At 43.6% G+C, this 18051-nt stretch overlaps 1 protein-coding gene across 3 annotated transcripts; it reads left to right on the top strand.

The window, feature by feature from the left end:
- Positions 1-427: 427 nt before the first annotated feature.
- LOC115169993 (metal-response element-binding transcription factor 2) lies at positions 428-17565 on the top strand. 3 transcript variants are annotated; one of them, XM_029726176.1, is made up of 15 exons: positions 428-639; positions 1222-1438; positions 1553-1634; positions 3563-3658; positions 6289-6386; positions 7425-7549; positions 7619-7714; positions 7836-7904; positions 8204-8327; positions 12795-12862; positions 12938-13111; positions 13345-13453; positions 13576-13619; positions 13712-13813; positions 14897-17565. In XM_029726176.1, the coding sequence occupies exons 1-15, from the start codon at positions 635-637 to the stop codon at positions 15264-15266; spliced, it is 1779 nt and encodes a 592-aa protein (XP_029582036.1). In that variant the 5' UTR covers positions 428-634; the 3' UTR covers positions 15267-17565. The 3 variants fall into 3 exon arrangements, with proteins under 3 accessions (XP_029582036.1, XP_029582035.1, XP_029582034.1); XM_029726175.1 differs by having other exon boundaries at positions 13709-13813; XM_029726174.1 differs by having other exon boundaries at positions 13706-13813.
- Positions 17566-18051: the final 486 nt, after the last annotated feature.

Below are 18051 nucleotides of genomic sequence, written 5' to 3'. Positions count from 1 at the left end.
TGCTGGCTGTCTCGCCGCCTTATTGGTGGATACATGTCATTACTGTTGTTCTTTTTAAAATATTCTATGAGGGTTGTTGACATCAACTGTCTGTATTCAATGGAGAGAGACGCTATGCTACTAGCCTCATTTAATGAACATGCATAGCCATCTCCGATTATAAAGTGTTTTTTCTTTAAGTTTCCGGGATGTCACCTTCCCTACTTATATTTAGCATTATGAAACTTCTATTGGATCGAATAAACCCCACGTAGCAAATAAGCCATACATTTTTTTGTTGTTGCCCAAATTTGACACTCTCTCATTGAACTCCATACAAAAACTCCTTGCTTGGTGGGCGAAACAACACTAACTGCTGGAGGGCAACAAATCTCCCGCCGACTGGGGCCTCCCTTTCTGCCACGGTTGACCGAGCGCTTCCCACAATGCACTCCCATATCAGCGGGAAATAAAAATGGCGAATGTATTAGGGGAGAATGACCCGTTTGTTATTTTCTAAACAACATTTATATTGTGTCATGTTTTGAGAGGAGCATTTCAAGGAGATTTACCGATATTCGGACAAGACGCCAATCACCGGTTTACGACCGAGTATTTCAATATATGTGGCATTTTGACCCTCCTAACTGACCGAATGAGGTAGCTCGCAAACTTATCAAAATAACATGTTATTCGCTGAGGTTGCGCTCCAGAATCATCCCGTCTGTTATAGCTCGATACCTGTGCCTGTAGACAACTGCTAAGACAAATTGCATACATGATGTATCCAGCTAGCCATTGAACTGAAAACGTATGTGCCGTTAATTGTATCAATTCATTATTTCATCCCGGATGCAAATGTCCAGACAGCTAGCTAGCTAACTAGCCCACGAACAAAAGGAAAAAGTGACGGTGCAGAGTGGGATAGGGCATCAAGACTATTCATTTTCTCACAGATATCTAGTATGTTGAGTTACTTGACAGCTGAGTTGACGCAACCTGTCAAATTCTAGACAATTCTCTATTGAGTAGCTGGATACTGTTACTTAAAAAGTGTGATTTGGCTTTCCAGTGTTCCCATTGAAATAATCCCCTTTTATTCTGTGTCTCAGATATACTGCTACGGTGAGACTCAACTGATCTGTAGCTTCAATACAATGACAACGTTTGACAGTGACACCTATTTTTTTTTTGGGGGGGACGATTTAGGAATTAATTCACCTCTCTCTTCCAATATGACAGAGACTCAACGGCATTAGAGCGCTTGCCGGTCCACCAGCAGAAAGCACATTCCCTTCGGCAGCAGTGCAAGACGCCAGTGTCCCTGACCAGCGTCCACTCTACCGAGGATAGACATGGAGGGGACACAGACACCAAGCTCGTCTACAAGTTTGAAGAGGGACAAGAGGTCCTAGCCCGATGGTCGGATGGGCTGTTTTATTTGGGGACTATCACAAAGGTAAGCAGCTGTAGTTACTAGGTGGAAAGTTTCAATTTGGTGTAAATACAATTTCAGACATATCTTATGTCATTTTGCAGTAAAGGATCTTGATCTTTTTTTTTTCTCCCTCAGATAAATAAGGACAAGCACCGCTGCTTTGTTGTCTTTGAAGATCGGTCCAAGTCCTGGGTTCTGTGGAAAGACATTCAGACAGGCAAGTAGTTCTTCTGCACAAGACATGCTCCATGTCAAGTTCGTCATATTTTTGATAGTCAATGCGATGGACCGTTTTATGCTTACTTGATAGTATGTTGAACTTTCATCTTGTTGGATATTTGCCATCTGTGTAATATGTGTGTATTACACTCTTAAGAAAAAGCGGTCTGCTAGTAAAAATACATGCCTTTCTATTTTCTCCACAGATATTGCCAATAGACAGTGGGCAGAATCCTTAGAATTTTGCTTTCAGAAAGTATAATTTCTTCTCCAGGATGTACAGTTTTTCAGTTAAATGTGTTTATTCATTCCGTTAGGCTTGCCCTCATTCATTCTATCTCCGGTTGTCTTGTTATCCTTGGTTGAGGTTTCTTCCATCTCCTCCTGGTTTATCTTTTGTAATTTGTCCCAGACAGTTAACAGACCACAGAATTTCCTACACCAACTGTAAATTCCCCACAGACAAGCATAGGGAAGGCACTCCTCAGCCTGTGTTACTGTGTTCATACATGTTAATTTTATACATGTTAACGAGTCACACTTCAGGGAGGGGCCTAGAAATTAGATTGTCATCTATTAACACCTATTTTAGTTAGATGACTCATGACTGATGTTTGACATATTGGAATTGCACAATCGTATTTGTTCTAAGTGGCAGAAAAATATGATTGTGTTATATTGAACCTCAAATGGCACCCCCAGTTGTATTTGAGTAGGAATTAATTTGTTGGGCCTCTCAACTAAAGTCACCTAAAGTTATAAAGTTCATATTCTAGGGCCTGTGCACTGATGCGTACACTCTGACCAGACCGTGTGTGCGCCATTGCCATTTTGTCCACCTACACCAGACACGATCAGGACACGCAGGTTGAAATATCAAAACGGACTCTGAACCAACTATATTCATTTGGGGACAGGTCGAAAAGCATTAAATATTTATGGCAAGTTAGCTAGCTAATTTGTCCTGAGATATAAACATTGGGTTGTTATTTTACCTGAAATGCACTTGGTCCTCTACTCCGACAATTAATCCACAGATAAAAGGGTAAAGGTTTGTTTCTAGTAATCTCTCCTCCTTCAGGCTTCTTCTTTCGACTTTATATGGCAGTTGGCAACCAACTTTAAGGTGCACTACCGAATGGACTGGAGTGTGGACCTCAGTTCATCTTTCAATCACCCACGTGGGTATACGCTCCTAAAAACCAATGAGGAGGTGGGACTTGCAGCGCGTCAAGCATCACAAATAGAACCAAGTTAGATTTTAGCACCTTGCTACGCAGACACGCGCGAGCAGTGTGGGTGCAATGATTGAATAACATGCATTATTTTGCCGTGTACGTGACTGGTGTGGTCAGCATGCTAGGCTATGCCATTTTATTTAGTGAGGTTGTAGGTGTTGCGAAAAATAAGTGTTTAACTTCTATATTAAATGACATCCACTTCCTAAAGGGTCCCTCCCTCTTTGGACTGGATATGAATGACAGATTCCTTTTTCAGTGAACTTTGGGTGAAAGTAGCATATCTTGTTTGATTATGTTGGATTGGTAGCACATGGGGATAGGTTTGTGGAGATGGTACTGCATATAGCACTGTGCACACATCACATTGGTGAAATGGAGACTTCCCACCATGGTCTCGCACCTTTGTTTGTCAGTTATAAAGTACAAACGTTAACTGTTATGCGTTGTTGATCGTTTAGAGCAGAGTTTCCCAAACTTGATCCCCCCACGGGTGCACGTTTAGTTTTTTCCCCTAGCACTACACCCTGACTCAAATAACCAATTTATCATCAAGCTTTGATTATTTGAATCAGCTGTGTAGTGCTGGGGCAAAAAAACGAAATGTGCACCCAGGAGGGGCCCCAGGACTGAGTTTGGGAAACCCTGATCTAGAGGAATGACCCATCTTACCTGTGTTTTTTTTTAGGGGACGAGGGAGGAGAGGACATGGTATGCACAATATGCCAGGATGAGTGCTCAGAGGATCCCAACGAGATTGTCATCTGCGACAAGTGTGGACAAGGTAGGGCTTAACCGCCTTCCTAACAATGTGGACAGGGTAGGGCTTAATCGCCTTCCTAACAATGTGGACAGGGTAGGGCTTAACCGCCTTCCTAACAATGTGGACAGGGTAGGGCTTAATCACCTTCCTAACAATGTGGACAGGGTAGGGCTTAATCGCCTTCCTAACAATGTGGACAGGGTAGGGCTTAATCACCTTCCTAACAATGTGGACAGGGTAGGGCTTAATCGCCTTCCTAACAATGTGGACAGGGTAGGGCTTAATCGCCTTCCTAACAATGTGGACAGGGTAGGGCTTAATCGCCTTCCTAACAATGTGGACAGGGTAGGGCTTAATCACCTTCCTAACAATGTGGACAGGGTAGGGCTTAATCGCCTTCCTAACAATGTGGACAGGGTAGGGCTTAATCGCCTTCCTAACAATGTGGACAGGGTAGGGCTTAACCGCCTTCCTAACAATGTGGACAGGGTAGGGCTTAATCACCTTCCTAACAATGTGGACAGGGTAGGGCTTAATCGCCTTCCTAACAATGTGGACAGGGTAGGGCTTAATCACCTTCCTAACAATGTGGACAGGGTAGGGCTTAATCGCCTTCCTAACAATGTGGACAGGGTAGGGCTTAATCGCCTTCCTAACAATGTGGACAGGGTAGGGCTTAATCGCCTTCCTAACAATGTGGACAGGGTAGGGCTTAATCACCTTCCTAACAATGTGGACAGGGTAGGGCTTAATCGCCTTCCTAACAATGTGGACAGGGTAGGGCTTAATCGCCTTCCTAACAATGTGGACAAGGTAGGGCTTAACCTCGCCAACAGCCAGTGAAATTGCAGGGCGCCAAATTCAAACAGAAATCTCATAATTAAAATTCCTCAAACATACAAGTATTATACACCATTTTAAAGAAAGTTCTTGTTAATCCAGCCACAGTGTCTGATTTCAAAAAGGCTTTACGGCAAAAGCACACCATGCGATTATGTTAGGTCAGCGCCTAGCCACAGAAAACCATACAGCCATTTTCCAAAGAAGGAGAGGTGTCACAAAAGTCAGAAATAGCGTTAAAATGAATCACTAACCTTTGATGATCTTCACCGGATGGCACTTCCAGGACTCCATGTTAGACAATAAATGTGTGTTTTGTTCGATAAAGTTCATCTTTATGTCCAAAAACATCATTTGAAATTGGCACGTTATGTTCAGAAATGCATTGTCTCAAAAAAACATCCTGTGAAAGTGCGGAGAGCCACATCAAATTACAGAAATACTCATCATAAACATTGAAAGATACAAGTGTTTAACATGCGATTAAAGATAAACTTCTCCTTAATGCAACCGCTGTGTCAGATTTCAAAAAGGCTTACGGCAAAAGCACACCATGCGATTATGTTAGGTTAGCACCTAGCCACAGAGAACCATACAGCCATTTTCCAACCAAGGAGAGGTGTCACAAAAGTCAGAAATAGCATTAAAATGGATCACTTACCTTTGATCTTCATCTGATGGCACTCCCAGGTCTCCATGTTTGACAAATGTTAATTTTGTTCGATAAAGTTCATCTTTATGTCCAAATACCTCCTTTTTGTTCACGCGTTTAGTCCAGTAATCCAAATGCACAAGGCGTGCTCACAAAGTCCAGACGAAAAGTAAAAAAAGTTCCATTGTAGTTCGTAGAAACATGTCAAACGATGTATATAATCAATCTTTAGGATGTTTTTGTCATAAATCTTCAATAATATTCCAACCGGACAATTCCTTTGTCTTTAGAAAGGAAAGGAAAGGGAACGGAGCTCACGGCCGCGCGCAATAAACAACTCAAGGATTTCAGCCAGACCCCTGGTTCAAACGGCTCTTATTCGCTCCCCTTTCACAGTAGATGCATGAAACAATGTTCTAAAGACTGACATCTAGTGGGGGCCTTAGGAAGTGCAATCTGACCCCATAGACACAGTATATTGGGTAGGCAATCACTTAAAAAATTAAACCTCAGATTTCCCACTTCCTGGTTGGATTTTTCTCAGGTTTTTGCATGCCATATGAGTTCTGTTATACTCACAGACATTATACTCACAGACATTATTTTAACAGTTTTGGAAACGTTAGTGTTTTCTATCCAAATCTACTAATTATATGCATGTTCTAGCTTCTGGGCCTGAGTAGCATGCAGTTTACTCCGGGCACCTTATTCATCCAAGCTACTCAATACTGCCCCCCGTTCCCAAAGAAGTTAATCACCTTAATAACAATGTGGACAGGGTAAAGCTTAATCCCCTTCCTAAGTGGATTTTCACCAACAACGAATTCGGCAAGAGATGTTCCGCCCCCGTTAATTTTCAATGAGGACATGCCGAGAAATTGTGGGTGGGTGAGGGGTGGAAAAGCTTTATGCAAATTTCAAGTGGAGCGACGCGTTGTCAAGAGGGTTCTGCCTCTGGTCAAAACCCACTGTAACTTCTTTGTCTTGTAGCGCAAAAACAAGGTTGTAAAATTATGCTTGGGACCAGATGTTTGTAGGTTCATATCCCATTTAAGGATTCCTTGTTTGCTATCTAGTCATTAGAGGTCCCACCTCTGGGGAAAAATGTATTGATACAATAGTAATTCTCTCTTAACTGTGACCCATCTTTTCTTTTCAGGATACCACCAGCTCTGCCACTCCCCCATCATCGACTCCAGCCTGATCGACACCGATGAGAAGTGGCTCTGTAGGGAGTGTGTGTTCGCCACAACAGAGGTACTTACCATACTATAATTACTAACACTGAGTGTACAAAACATTAGGAACACCTGCTCTTTCCATGACATAGACTGACCAGGTGAAAGCTATGATCCCTTATTGATGTCACCTGTTAAATCCACTTTAATCAGTGTAGATGAAGGGGAGGAGACCGGTTAAAGAAGGATTTTTAAGCCTTGAGACATGGATTGTGTATGTGTACCATTCAAAGAGTGAATGGGTAAGACAAAAGATTTAAGTTCCTTTGAATGGGGGGTGGTTGTAGGTGCCAGGTACACTGGTTTGTCAAGAACTGCAACGCTGCAGGGTTTTTCACTCAACAGTTTCCCATGTGTATCAAGAATGGTGCCACCCAAAGGACATTTAGCCAACTTGATACAACTGTGGGAAGCATTGGAGTCAACATGGGCCAGCATCCCTGTGGAATGCTTTCGACACCTTGTAGAGTCCATGCCCTGACGAATTGAGGCTGTTCTGAGGGCAAAAGAGGGGGGTGAAACGCAATATTAGGACGGTGTTCCTAATGTTTTGTCTGTGTATATTGTCCATTTACATTTAGTGAGTTCAGCATGCAAGGTACACAAAAAGAAATGCACTAATTAAGCAATAAGGTCCGAGGGGGTGTGGTATATGGCCAATATACCACGGCTAAGGGCTGTTCTCTGCACGGCGCAACGCTGAGTGCCTGGCTAAAGCACTTAGCCGTGGTATATTGGCCATGTACCACAAATACCTGAGGTGCCTTATTGCTATTATTAACTGTTTTACCAATGTAATTAGAGCAGTAAAAATGCATGTTTTGTCATACCCGTGGTATACAGTCTGACGTACCATGGTTTTCAGACAATCAGCATTCAGGGCTCGAACCACCCAGTTCGTAATACAATATAACATAATGCAATATGAAAACACTGGAAAGTGAACCCACACATAATATTCATATTACAAAACCACTGTGTGAAAAGGTCGTAGTAATAGTAAGGTGACGCTCCAACCAAATCGAGCTCACAGTCCGGTGTATGTGTTCTCTGACAGAAGGGTCCCAAAGCCCTGCAGGAGCTGAAGCAGTCTCTGCCTTATTCCCTGGAGGACCTGGTGTGGGACCAGGGCCACAAGACCAACATCCAGCAATGCTACTGCTACTGTGGAGGGCCTGGAGAGTGTGTAACACACACACACACACACACACACACACACACGTCCTCTGTTTTAACCCCTCTCTCCTTTAGCTGGTACCTGAAGATGCTGCAGTGCAACAGGTGTAAGCAGTGGTTCCACGAGGCGTGTATCCAGTGTTTTAAGACGCCCATGCTCTATGGAGACAGGTACTAAACAACCGCCCCTTTAAAGCCTCGTATGATAAGTCATCTCTCAAGAAGCATGTGCCGAGTGACTACCTATGACATGCAAGAAAATAAATCTACTCTTGTGCTTCTTTTTCACCAGGTTCTATCTATTTATTTGCTCAGTTTGCAGTAGTGAACCAGAGTACCTCAAACGACTGCCTCTTAGATGGTGAGAGAAACTTGTGTCGGATTGATTGGTGTACGAGACGGATTGATGTTATTCACTCTAGCCGTTGATCTATTTCCCGTGTTGAAGCAAACAAGATACACACTGTACTACTGTTAAACTGATTCAGTGTCATTGGGGTGTGTGTGTGTGTGTGTGTATATATGTTTTATGAAACTGGAGTAGCAGTCTATCATCGTTCCTTCTAAGCAAAATGAAGCTATTCTATTCCACGTCAATCCCCATAATGAATCATTGACTTGTAGCTGTTCTGTGCTTCCTTCCTTGTTTCTGTCCAATAGGGTGGACGTTGCACACCTGAGCCTCTACAACATGAGTGTGATTCACAAGAAGAAGTACTTTGATTCTGAGCTGGAGCTGATGACTTACATCAATGACAACTGGGAGCAACTGCAGCTCGGGGAGGTAGGACGAAGCTTGACACAGTTGGGAGTAGGGGTGTGAATGTTTAAACGGTAAAACGCTTAAACAAAATTGTGATCCTTGACGTCAAGAAAAAAATAGTTCACCCCCCAAAATTTTTTTTTCCCTTTTTATCACAGTACCGTTATCACTGTGATAGGCTATAAAGACCTTTTTTCTTTTTCTTTTTACCAGGTAGGCCAGTTGAGAACAAGTTCTCATTTACAACTGCGACCTGGTCAAGATGAAGCAAAGCAGTGTGACAAAAACAACACCGAGTTACACACAAACACAGTCAATAACACAATAGAAAAAACTATGTACAGTGCGTGGAAATGTAGAAGAGTAGGGAGGTAAGGCAATAAATAGGCCATGAGGTGAAATAATTACAATTTAGCATTAACACTGGAGTGATGTGCAGATGATGATGTGCAAGTAGAGCTACTGGGGTACAAGAGGATAAGTAACAATATGGGGATGAGGTAGTTGGGTGTGCTATTTACAGATTGGCTATGTACAGTGATCGGTAAGCTGCTCTGACAGCTGATGCTTAAAGTTAGAAAGGGAGATATAAGACTCCAGCTTCAGTGATTTTTTTTTGATTTTTTATTTTTTTTCTGTATTTAGTATTTTTTTGCAATTCGTTACAGTCATTGACAGCAGAGAACTGGAAGGAAAGGCGGCCAAAGGGAGTGTTGGCTTTGGGGGTGACCAGTGAAATATACCTGCTGGAGCGTGTGCTACGGGTGGGTGTTGCTATGGTGACCAGTGAGCTGAGAAGGCTGGACTTTACCTAGCATAGACTTATAGATGACCTGGAGCCAGTGAGAGCGTACAGGTCGCAGTGGTGTGTAGTATTTCGGGTTTTGGTAACAAAACGGATGGCACTGTGATAGACTACATCCAGTTTGCTGAGTAGAGTGTTGGAGGCTATTTTGGAAATGACATCGCCGAAGTCAAGGATCAGTAGGATAGTCAGTTTTATGAGGGTATGCTTAGCAGCATGAGTGAAGAGGCTTTGTTGCAAAATAGGAAGCCAATTCTAGATTTAATTTTGGATTGGAAATGCTTAATGTGAGCCTGGAAGGAGAGTTTACAGTCTAACCAGACACCTAGGTATTTGGAGTTGTCCACATATTCTAAGTCAGTACCGTCCAGAGTAGTGATGCTAGTCGGGCGGGAGGTTGCGGGCAGTAATCGGTTGAAGAGCATGCACTTAGTTTTACTTGTATTTAAAAGCAGTTGGAGGCCTCGGAAGGAGTGTTGTATGGCATTGGAGGTTTGTTAGCACAGTGCCCAAAGAAGGGCCAGATGTATACAGAATGGTGCCGTCTGCGTAGAGGTGGATTAGAGAATCACCAGCAGCATGAGTGACGTCATTGATGTTTATAGATTAGAGAGTCGGCCCGAGAATTAAACCCTGTGGCACCCCCATAGAGACTGCCAGAGGTCCGGAACATAGGCCCTTCGGTTTGACACACTGAACTCTGTCTGAGAAGTAGTTGGTGAACCAGGCGAGGCAGTCATTTGAGATGGCAAGGCTATTGAGTCTGCTGATAAGAATGCGGTGATTGACAGAGTCGAAAGCCTTGGCCAGGTCGATGAAGACAGCTGTACAGTAATGTCTTTTATCGATGGCGGGTATGACATCGCTTAGGTCCTTGAGCGTGCACCCATGACTAGCTCGGAAACCAGATTGCATAGTGCAGAAGGTATGGTGGGATTCAAAATGGTCGGTGATCTGTTAACTTGGCTTTCGAAGATTTTAGAAAGGCAGGGCAGGATGGATATAGGTCTATAACAGTTTGGGTCTAGAGTGTCTCCCCCTTTGAAGACGGGGATGACCGTGGCAGCTTTCCAATCTTTGGGGATCTTAGACGACACAAAGAGGTTGAATAGGCTAGTAATAGGGGTTGCAACAATTTTGGCTTCTCATTTTAGAAAGAGAGGGTCCAGATTGTCTAGTCCAGCTGATTTTATAGGGATCCAGATTTTGCAGCTCTTTCAGAACATCAGCTGTCTGGATTTCGATGAAGGAGAAGCGGGGGGGGGCTTGGGCAAGTTGCTGCAGGGGGTGCAGAGATGTTGGCCGGGGTAGGGGTAGCCAGGTGGAAAGCATGGCCAGCTGTAGAAAAATGTTTACTGAAATTATCGATTATTGTAGATTTATCGGTGGTGACAATGTTTCCTGTCTTCAGTGCAGTGGGCAGCTGGGAGGAGGTGCTCTTATTCTCCATGGATTTTACAGTGTCCCAAAACCTTTTTGAATTAGTGCTACAGGATGCAAATTTCTGTTAGGAAAGCCAAGGCTAGCTTTTTCAAACTGACTGAGTATATTGGTTCCTGACTTCCCTGAAAAGTTGCATATCGCGGAGGCTATTCGATGCTAATGTATAACGCGACCGGATGTTTTTGTGTTGGTTAAGGGCAGTCAAGTCGGGGGTGAACCAAGGGCTATATCTGTTCTTAGTTCTACATTTTTTTGAATGGGGCATGCTTATTTAATTAAGATGGAGAGGAAATCTCTTAAAGAGCAACCAGGCATCCTTTACTGAAGGAATGAGGCCAATATCCTTCCGGGATACCCGGGCTAGGTCGATTAGAAAGGCCTGCTCGCTGAAGTGTTTTAGGGAGCGTTTGACAGTGATGAGCGGTGGTCGTTTGACCGCGGACCCATTACGCACGCAGTCAATGAGGCATTGATCGGTGAGATCCTGGTTAAAGACAGCAGAGGTGTATTTAGAGGGCAAGTTGTCAGGATGATATCTAAGAGGGTGCCCATGGTTACGGATTTAGGGTTGTACCTGGTAGGTTCCTTGATAATTTGTGTGAGATTGAGGGCATCTAGTTTAGATTGTGGGATGGCCGGGGTGTTAAGCATGTCCCAGTTTAGGTCACCTAACAGTACGATCTCTGAAGGTAGATGGGTGGGCAATCAATTCACATATGGTGTCCAGGGCACAGCTGGGGGCTGAAGGTGGTCTATAACAAGCGGCAACGGTGAAAGACTTTCTGGAAAGGTGGTTTTTTAAAAGTAGAAGCTTGAATTGTTTGGGCACAGACCTGGATAGTATGACAGAATTGCAACTCTGCCCCCTTTGAAAGTTTTATCTTGTCGGAAAATGTTATAGTAAGTGATTGAAATTTCAGGATATTTGTTGGCCTTCCTAAACCAGGAATCAGACACGGCTATGACATCCGGGTTGGCGGAGTGTGCTAAAGCAGTAATAAAACAAACTTAAGGAGGTGGCTTCTAATGTTAACATGCATGAAAGGAGTAAAAGGAGCAGATTTTGGGGCGTGGAAGAATAGATTCAAGGCATAATGTACAGACAAGGGTATGGTAGGATGTGAATACAGTGTAGGTAAACCTAGGCATTGAGTGACGATGAGAGGTTTTGTCTCTAGAGACATCATATAGACCAGGTGAGGTCACCGCATGTGTGGGGGGTGGAACAGAAGGGCTAGCTACGGCATATTGAGCAAGGCTGGAGGCTCTACAGTGAAGTAAGACCATCACTAACAAAAACAGCAATGGACAAGGCATATTGACATTAGGGAGAGGCATGTGTAGCCGAGTGATCATAGGGTCCAGTGAGTAGCTAGGCGAGATGGAGACACGGCGATTCAGACAGCTAGTGGGCCGGGGCTAGCAGATGGGCCTTCGGGGGACGTCGTAACGGAGGAGCCTGTTGAAACCCCCTCGGACGGTTACGTCGGCAGACCAGTCGTGATGGCTCGGCGGGGCTCTGTGTCGGCAGTAAAAGGGTCCAGGCCAATGGCAAAATATGTGTTGTAGCACAAGAATTGGCTGATGGACATCTTCAGCTAGCCAGGAGATGGGCCTGGCTCGAGGCTAGCTCCAGGCTGGTGCTTGCTTCGGGACAGAGACGTTAGCCAGGAGTAGCCTCTCGGATACCAGCTGCGATGATTTCGTGTTTAAAGGTTCAGAGCTTGCGGTAGGAATCCGGAGAATATGGTAGAGAAAAAGCAGTCCGATATGCTCTGGGTTGATATTGCGCTGTGCAGACTGGCAGGGATTGATCGGGCTGAGGCTGGCTGATGTCCGTGTTAACAGTGATGAATGCTAGCAGTGGCTAACTGACTAGTAGCTAGTTAGCTGGCTAGCTTCTGATGGGGGTTCCGGTTCTTCCGGCTCTTCCGGCTCTCGCGCTGTTCTACCTGGCCCTTCCTTTCTCTCCCTCGCGCTGTCAGGTGGATGGATTATCTTGGCAAAGGAGAAATGGTCATTAACAGGGATGTAATCACATTTCTGCACAACATTTTAGAGAAATAAGCTTTTTGTACGTCTGGAACATTTCTGGTATCTTTTATTTCACCTCATGAAACATGGGACCAACACTTTACATGTTGCGTTTTATATTTTTGTTGAGTTTATTTTATTTGATACAGCAATATATGACATTTTAACACTAAATAAATCTGACTTTTCCATTTTTCCAAATCCAGCTTTCAGCCACTCCTCAGTCGGACCGATATGAAAGTATTTTGGAAGCACTGAATAGCAACCACAGCATGTGAGTAACTCTCTGACCTTATGATTTCTCTAATGTTAGCATACAAATCCACCCTCATTTGTCCATCTCTCTTAGGTTCATGTCAGGGAAGGAGATCAAGAAGAAGAAGCACCTCTTTGGGCTGAGGATCCGTTTTCCTCCGGGACCCCAGAGCTCTGACCTGCTGGCTGACAGAGGGGAGCCAGAGCGGGCCTCCAACGAGATCAAGATCAAAGGCAGGAAGGCTATCAAGCCCCTTACCAACACAAGGTGGAAATCAAGTTTTTACTAAATTATGTTATGAGAAACTCAAAAAAATTAACTAATTTAAAAACAAATTTTTTGCATGCTAGATATGTTTTTGTTTTTATCTGATTACTTTTGGTTGGGTTTGGTTAGCCAGAAGTTGACTGGTAAGATAAGGGACCAGAAAAGAGAACTATCCTTTTGTTTTCAGTAAACTATGATGACTCAATTTGACGGTGTGAATCTTGTTGTTCCAGTGAAGTAACCAATGGTGTGGTGAAGAAGGCCAAGAAGATGAAGAAGCAGGGAGGTCACTCCCTGGCGACTCTGGCCAAGCTAAGTCCCTCCAGTGAACTCTTGGCCCAGGTGTGTGTGTTTAATACTACTTGTATTGATCGACGTTAACACCTTTACCTCTCAAAATGTTTTAACTTTGGGTATGTTGTTCATCCATTGAGATGTGTAATACCTCTTTATCCCCCCTGAAGGATATGAAGCCACCACCACCTCTGGATTCCCAGTCCTTAAGGAGGTCAGCTATCCCCCAAAAATGTAATTTGTGAAACTTTTGCTCAGTTTGTGAAACTGTTGAATGGTGGTGTTCTTCTTTACTCCCAGCAGCAGGAGTGACAGATCTCTTCCCTCCTCCAGTACCTCCGAGATGGAATCCATCAGTGCCGTCCGCACCACTGAAACTACCTCAACTAGCCTCTCCAGACAGTCCAGGTACATTCTACAATAGCATTATGGTACACCAAGTATGTGGACATCCCTTCAAATTAGTTGATTAGGCTATTTCAGCCATGCCAGCTGCTGACGTGTATAAAATCGAGCATGCAGCCATGCAATCGCCGTAGACAAACATTGGCAGTAGAATGGCCTGTACTGAAGAGCTCAGTGACTTTCAATGTGGCACCGTCATAGGATGCCACCTTTCCAACAAGTCAGTTCGTAAAATTTCTACCCTGCTAGAGCTGCCCCGTCAACTCTAAGTGCTGTTATTGTGAAGTGGAAATGTCTTGGAGCAGCAATGTCTCAGCCGCGAAGTAGTAGGCCAAACAAGCTCTCAGAATGGGACCGCCATGTGCTGAAGCGCGTAACAATTGTCTGTCCTCAGTTGCAATACTCACTACCGAGTTCTGTACTGCCTCTTGAAGCAACGCCAGCACAATAACTGTTTGTTGGGAGCTTCATGAAATGGGTTTCCATGGCCGAGCAGCCTCACATAAGCCTAAGATCCCCATGCGCAATGCCAAGTGTCGGTTGGAGTGGTGTAAAGCTCGCTACCATAGAAATCTGGAGCAGTGGAAACACCTTCTCAGGAGTGATGAATCAAGCTTCACCATCTGGCAGTCCGACGGACGTATCTGGGTTTGGCGGATGCCAGGATAACGCTACCTGCCCCAATGCATATTGCCAACTGTGAAGTTTGGTGGAGGAGGAATAATGGTCTGGGCCTGTTTTTTCATGGTTCGGGCTAGTCCCCTTAGTTACAGTGAAGGGAAATCCTACCGCATAGTGACATTCTAGACGATTCTGTACTTCCAACTTTGACAACAGTTTGGGGAAGGCCCTTTCATGTTTCAGCATGACGGTGCTCCTATGCACAAAGCGAGGTCCATACAGAAATTATTTGTCTATTGGTGTGGAAGAACTTGACTGGCCTGCACAGAGCCCTGACCTCAACCCCATCGAACACCTTTGGGATGAATTGGAACGCTGACTGCGAGCCAGACCTAATCGCCCAACATCAGTGCACAACCTCACTAATTCTCTCTCTTGCTCTCTCTCTTCCCTATTCCTCCCCAGCTTGTGTAGCTCCAGTAAGACGTTCACGAGTCGCCACTGGCCCATCGCCCAGCCCCCCCTGAAGAGGAGACGGGGCCGGCCACGTCGGGCCCCCCTCCAGCCCCCCAACCCTGAGATCCCCCCTCACCAGCCAGACCCCCACCACCTCCCAGAGCCCCCCAACCCCCTGCCGGGGCTCCACTCCACGGACATAGTGCACGGGCTGTGCCAAGGTGGTCAGCTGTCCCACCTGAAGAGCTCAATCAGTAGCTACTTTGGGGTGGCAGGCCGCCTGGAGTGCGGGGAAAAGTACCGCATCCTAGCTCGCCGGGTCACCCTGGACGGCAAGGTTCAATACCTGGTGGAGTGGGAGGGCGTCACTGCCTCCTAAACTTGTCATAGCGCTTACGTGGTTTATTACATATACGTAGCGCTCAACATGTTTACACAGCGTTTATAAAGCGTTATAAACTGGGTGGTTCTGAATGCTGATTGGCTGAAAGCTGTGGTATATCAGACTGTATACCACGGGTATGACAAAAATGTATTTTTACTGCTCTAACTACATTGGTAACCAGTTTATAATAGCAATAAGGCACCTCAGGGGTTTGTGGTATATGAACAGCCCTTAGACGTGGTATATTGGCCATATACCACACCACCTCGGGCCTAATTGCTTATTTGCACTCTCCTTCTGAGATCGGGCTTCCCAAGTGTTGCCCAGTCTGAAACGGCGCTTGCATTTCCAGTGATATGGTCTTTCTGTGACTTGTCTTTTGTGTTTCAGATCTGTTTCGATTTTGTAAACTGAAGAGGTTAAGAGATAAGCTTTGGCAGAATGTAAAATGAATGGTGTTTAGAGTGGCTAGGTAGGGGGTGTGAATGGTGTTTGAGTGTCTTTGCGCCTGACCTGATATGTTGAAAGTGTGCCTGTTTGTGAGTAGTTGATGTTCGAGAGGGACTCAAACAACAGAGATGATGTTGTGCTGCTGCAAACCCGTTTATTATTATTGTTTATTATGAATTATTATATATATATATCTTTACTTTTCTACTTGTTTTTATTGATATGCCTCGAGTGTGTAGTGAGACACAGTTAATTTTTTACGATTTGGATTTGATTGCACATACTGTATCAAGTTCAGCCTGTCATACAGCAATTCTCCTGAACCCGTTGTGCCCAGGCTCATAAAATCACTTAGATATGAAGTTTCTCTTTTCAGTCTTTGGCAGCTGAAAGCGTGTAACCTCTAGCTCTAATCTCTGCTTAATGTTCTCCAAATCATCTCACTATGAATAGTATTAATTTCACTGTATTCTAGTCCAAATCTACACTATGTCAAGATTTTACTCAGACTTTTTCTAACGCATTATTAATTACTGGTAGAATTTGCTTTGAGGGCTGAGCTTGTGCGAAAGAACGTTAGTGACTGAATTCATGCGGTAACTGATACTGTTAGGCCTTGTTACATTTGAAAGGTTGAGTAATGTACCCACGTTTTTTACTTGTGTTCTACAATATATGTTCTGAAGATATACATTTTTGCTGCATTTTTTTATATGCAATCATTGTACTTTTAAATATCTACAGTTACATTTATGAACCTCTTAAAGGACTTTGTTCCTTAGTTTTCTTCCCTCTGTGTGGTTATTTTATGACTTTGATCAGTGCGAACATTGAATGCAAAAATCTCATGGACCTTTTTACTTAAAAAATAATCATTCTTAAAGCCGCCTATGCAACTTAAGTCTCGAAAGACAATTGTTTTTGTATTTCAATCACTTGACCGCAAGATTGGCATCAGCAACAAACCACAACAATATTTTGGTTACATCTGACTCAGGCCTTTTTGTTTTTTTATTTCAGGTGCTATTTATTTCACCTTTCACTCCTCAGAACTGTGCACTTAGTCAGACGTCTGCTGGTACAGCCAAACTCACCTAGAACCCACTCAGGATATGCTCAGATACTTTACTGTATTAATGACGTGCTCATAGAACTCAAAGATTTGGAATATAACATGTTATTGATGGAACATTGGAACATTTTCTGTGGTGTCAGTATTTCGTTGAAGTTAATTTTAAAGAAAATGTAGCATTAATTTAGTCATTCCTCTGTGACTGGCTGTTTTCAAAAAGCTGTAGTTCAGTCCATTATGCTACTGGGTCACAAAATGTCTCTTAGTTCATCTGAAAACATTATCTTCCACTTATCTCATGAAGTGTTTTTAATTTTTTTAATTTTTTTAGTTCCCTTCACCTCTGAGGGGTTAGATTCAATACAGAAGACACATTTCAGTTGAATGCATTTAGTTGTACAACTGACTAGTTATCTCTCTCTTTCTCTCTCTCTCCTCTCTCTTTTCATTGTAAGAGTTCAAGCAGTTGATGCCTCTTGCTGTTGGATGTGTTTTTGTTATTCTCAGAAAATGCCATTTTCCCCTTGAGGCAGTGGAGTTGGGTCTTGACGTTGATACCTCCTTTATTTAAAAAAAGAAAAAAAGTTGAGTTATTTTAAACTTTTCTTCTGTATCAAACTTTATTGGTCACATACACATTTAGCAGATGTTATTGCGGGTGTAGTGAAATGCTTGTGTGTATGTTCCAGTGTTAGAACCATGGATCTTTGTTTTCTACTGGCTTTGAGCAGGCTTCTTCAGCCGAATAATAAATATCTAAAAGCCTACTGATATCATTGTTTTGTTTTTTTTCTTCACAATGGCACTTTTGTTTTGATTCCACTATGTCATCTTGCTGTTTTTTAAATAAATGTATGACATGTTACATTTCCATGAAGTAAAACAGAGTAGAGAATTCATTCAGGTCACACATTGTCACCAGCTAGCTAGTTAACATTAACCCAGATTTCACTCCAGTAGTTGGCTTACATGTCAGCTGTGTCATTGTGGTCATCTCTGGCGATCATCATTGACATGATACAAGGGTAGTTTATATTTATTCGTATATGTATAAGTTTTATTCCAAAGATGAAGTGGCAGTTTCGAGACAACTGGAAACTCGGGGAGGGAAATGAGGTCAAATCATGACAACGGTGATCTTCAGATTGGAGATCTAGAAAGATGCCAGAGTTTCCGACTTGGAATTCCGATTGTTCCCAGTCGGAGCTCGTTATGTTCGAGTTCCCATTGGTCTTGAACGTGCTGAAGTCGGAGATG

This window comes from Salmo trutta, chromosome 31 (genome assembly GCF_901001165.1).
Source record: "Salmo trutta chromosome 31, fSalTru1.1, whole genome shotgun sequence".
NCBI lineage: Eukaryota > Metazoa > Chordata > Actinopteri > Salmoniformes > Salmonidae > Salmo > Salmo trutta.
This window is presented reverse-complemented; position numbering and strand designations above follow the sequence as displayed.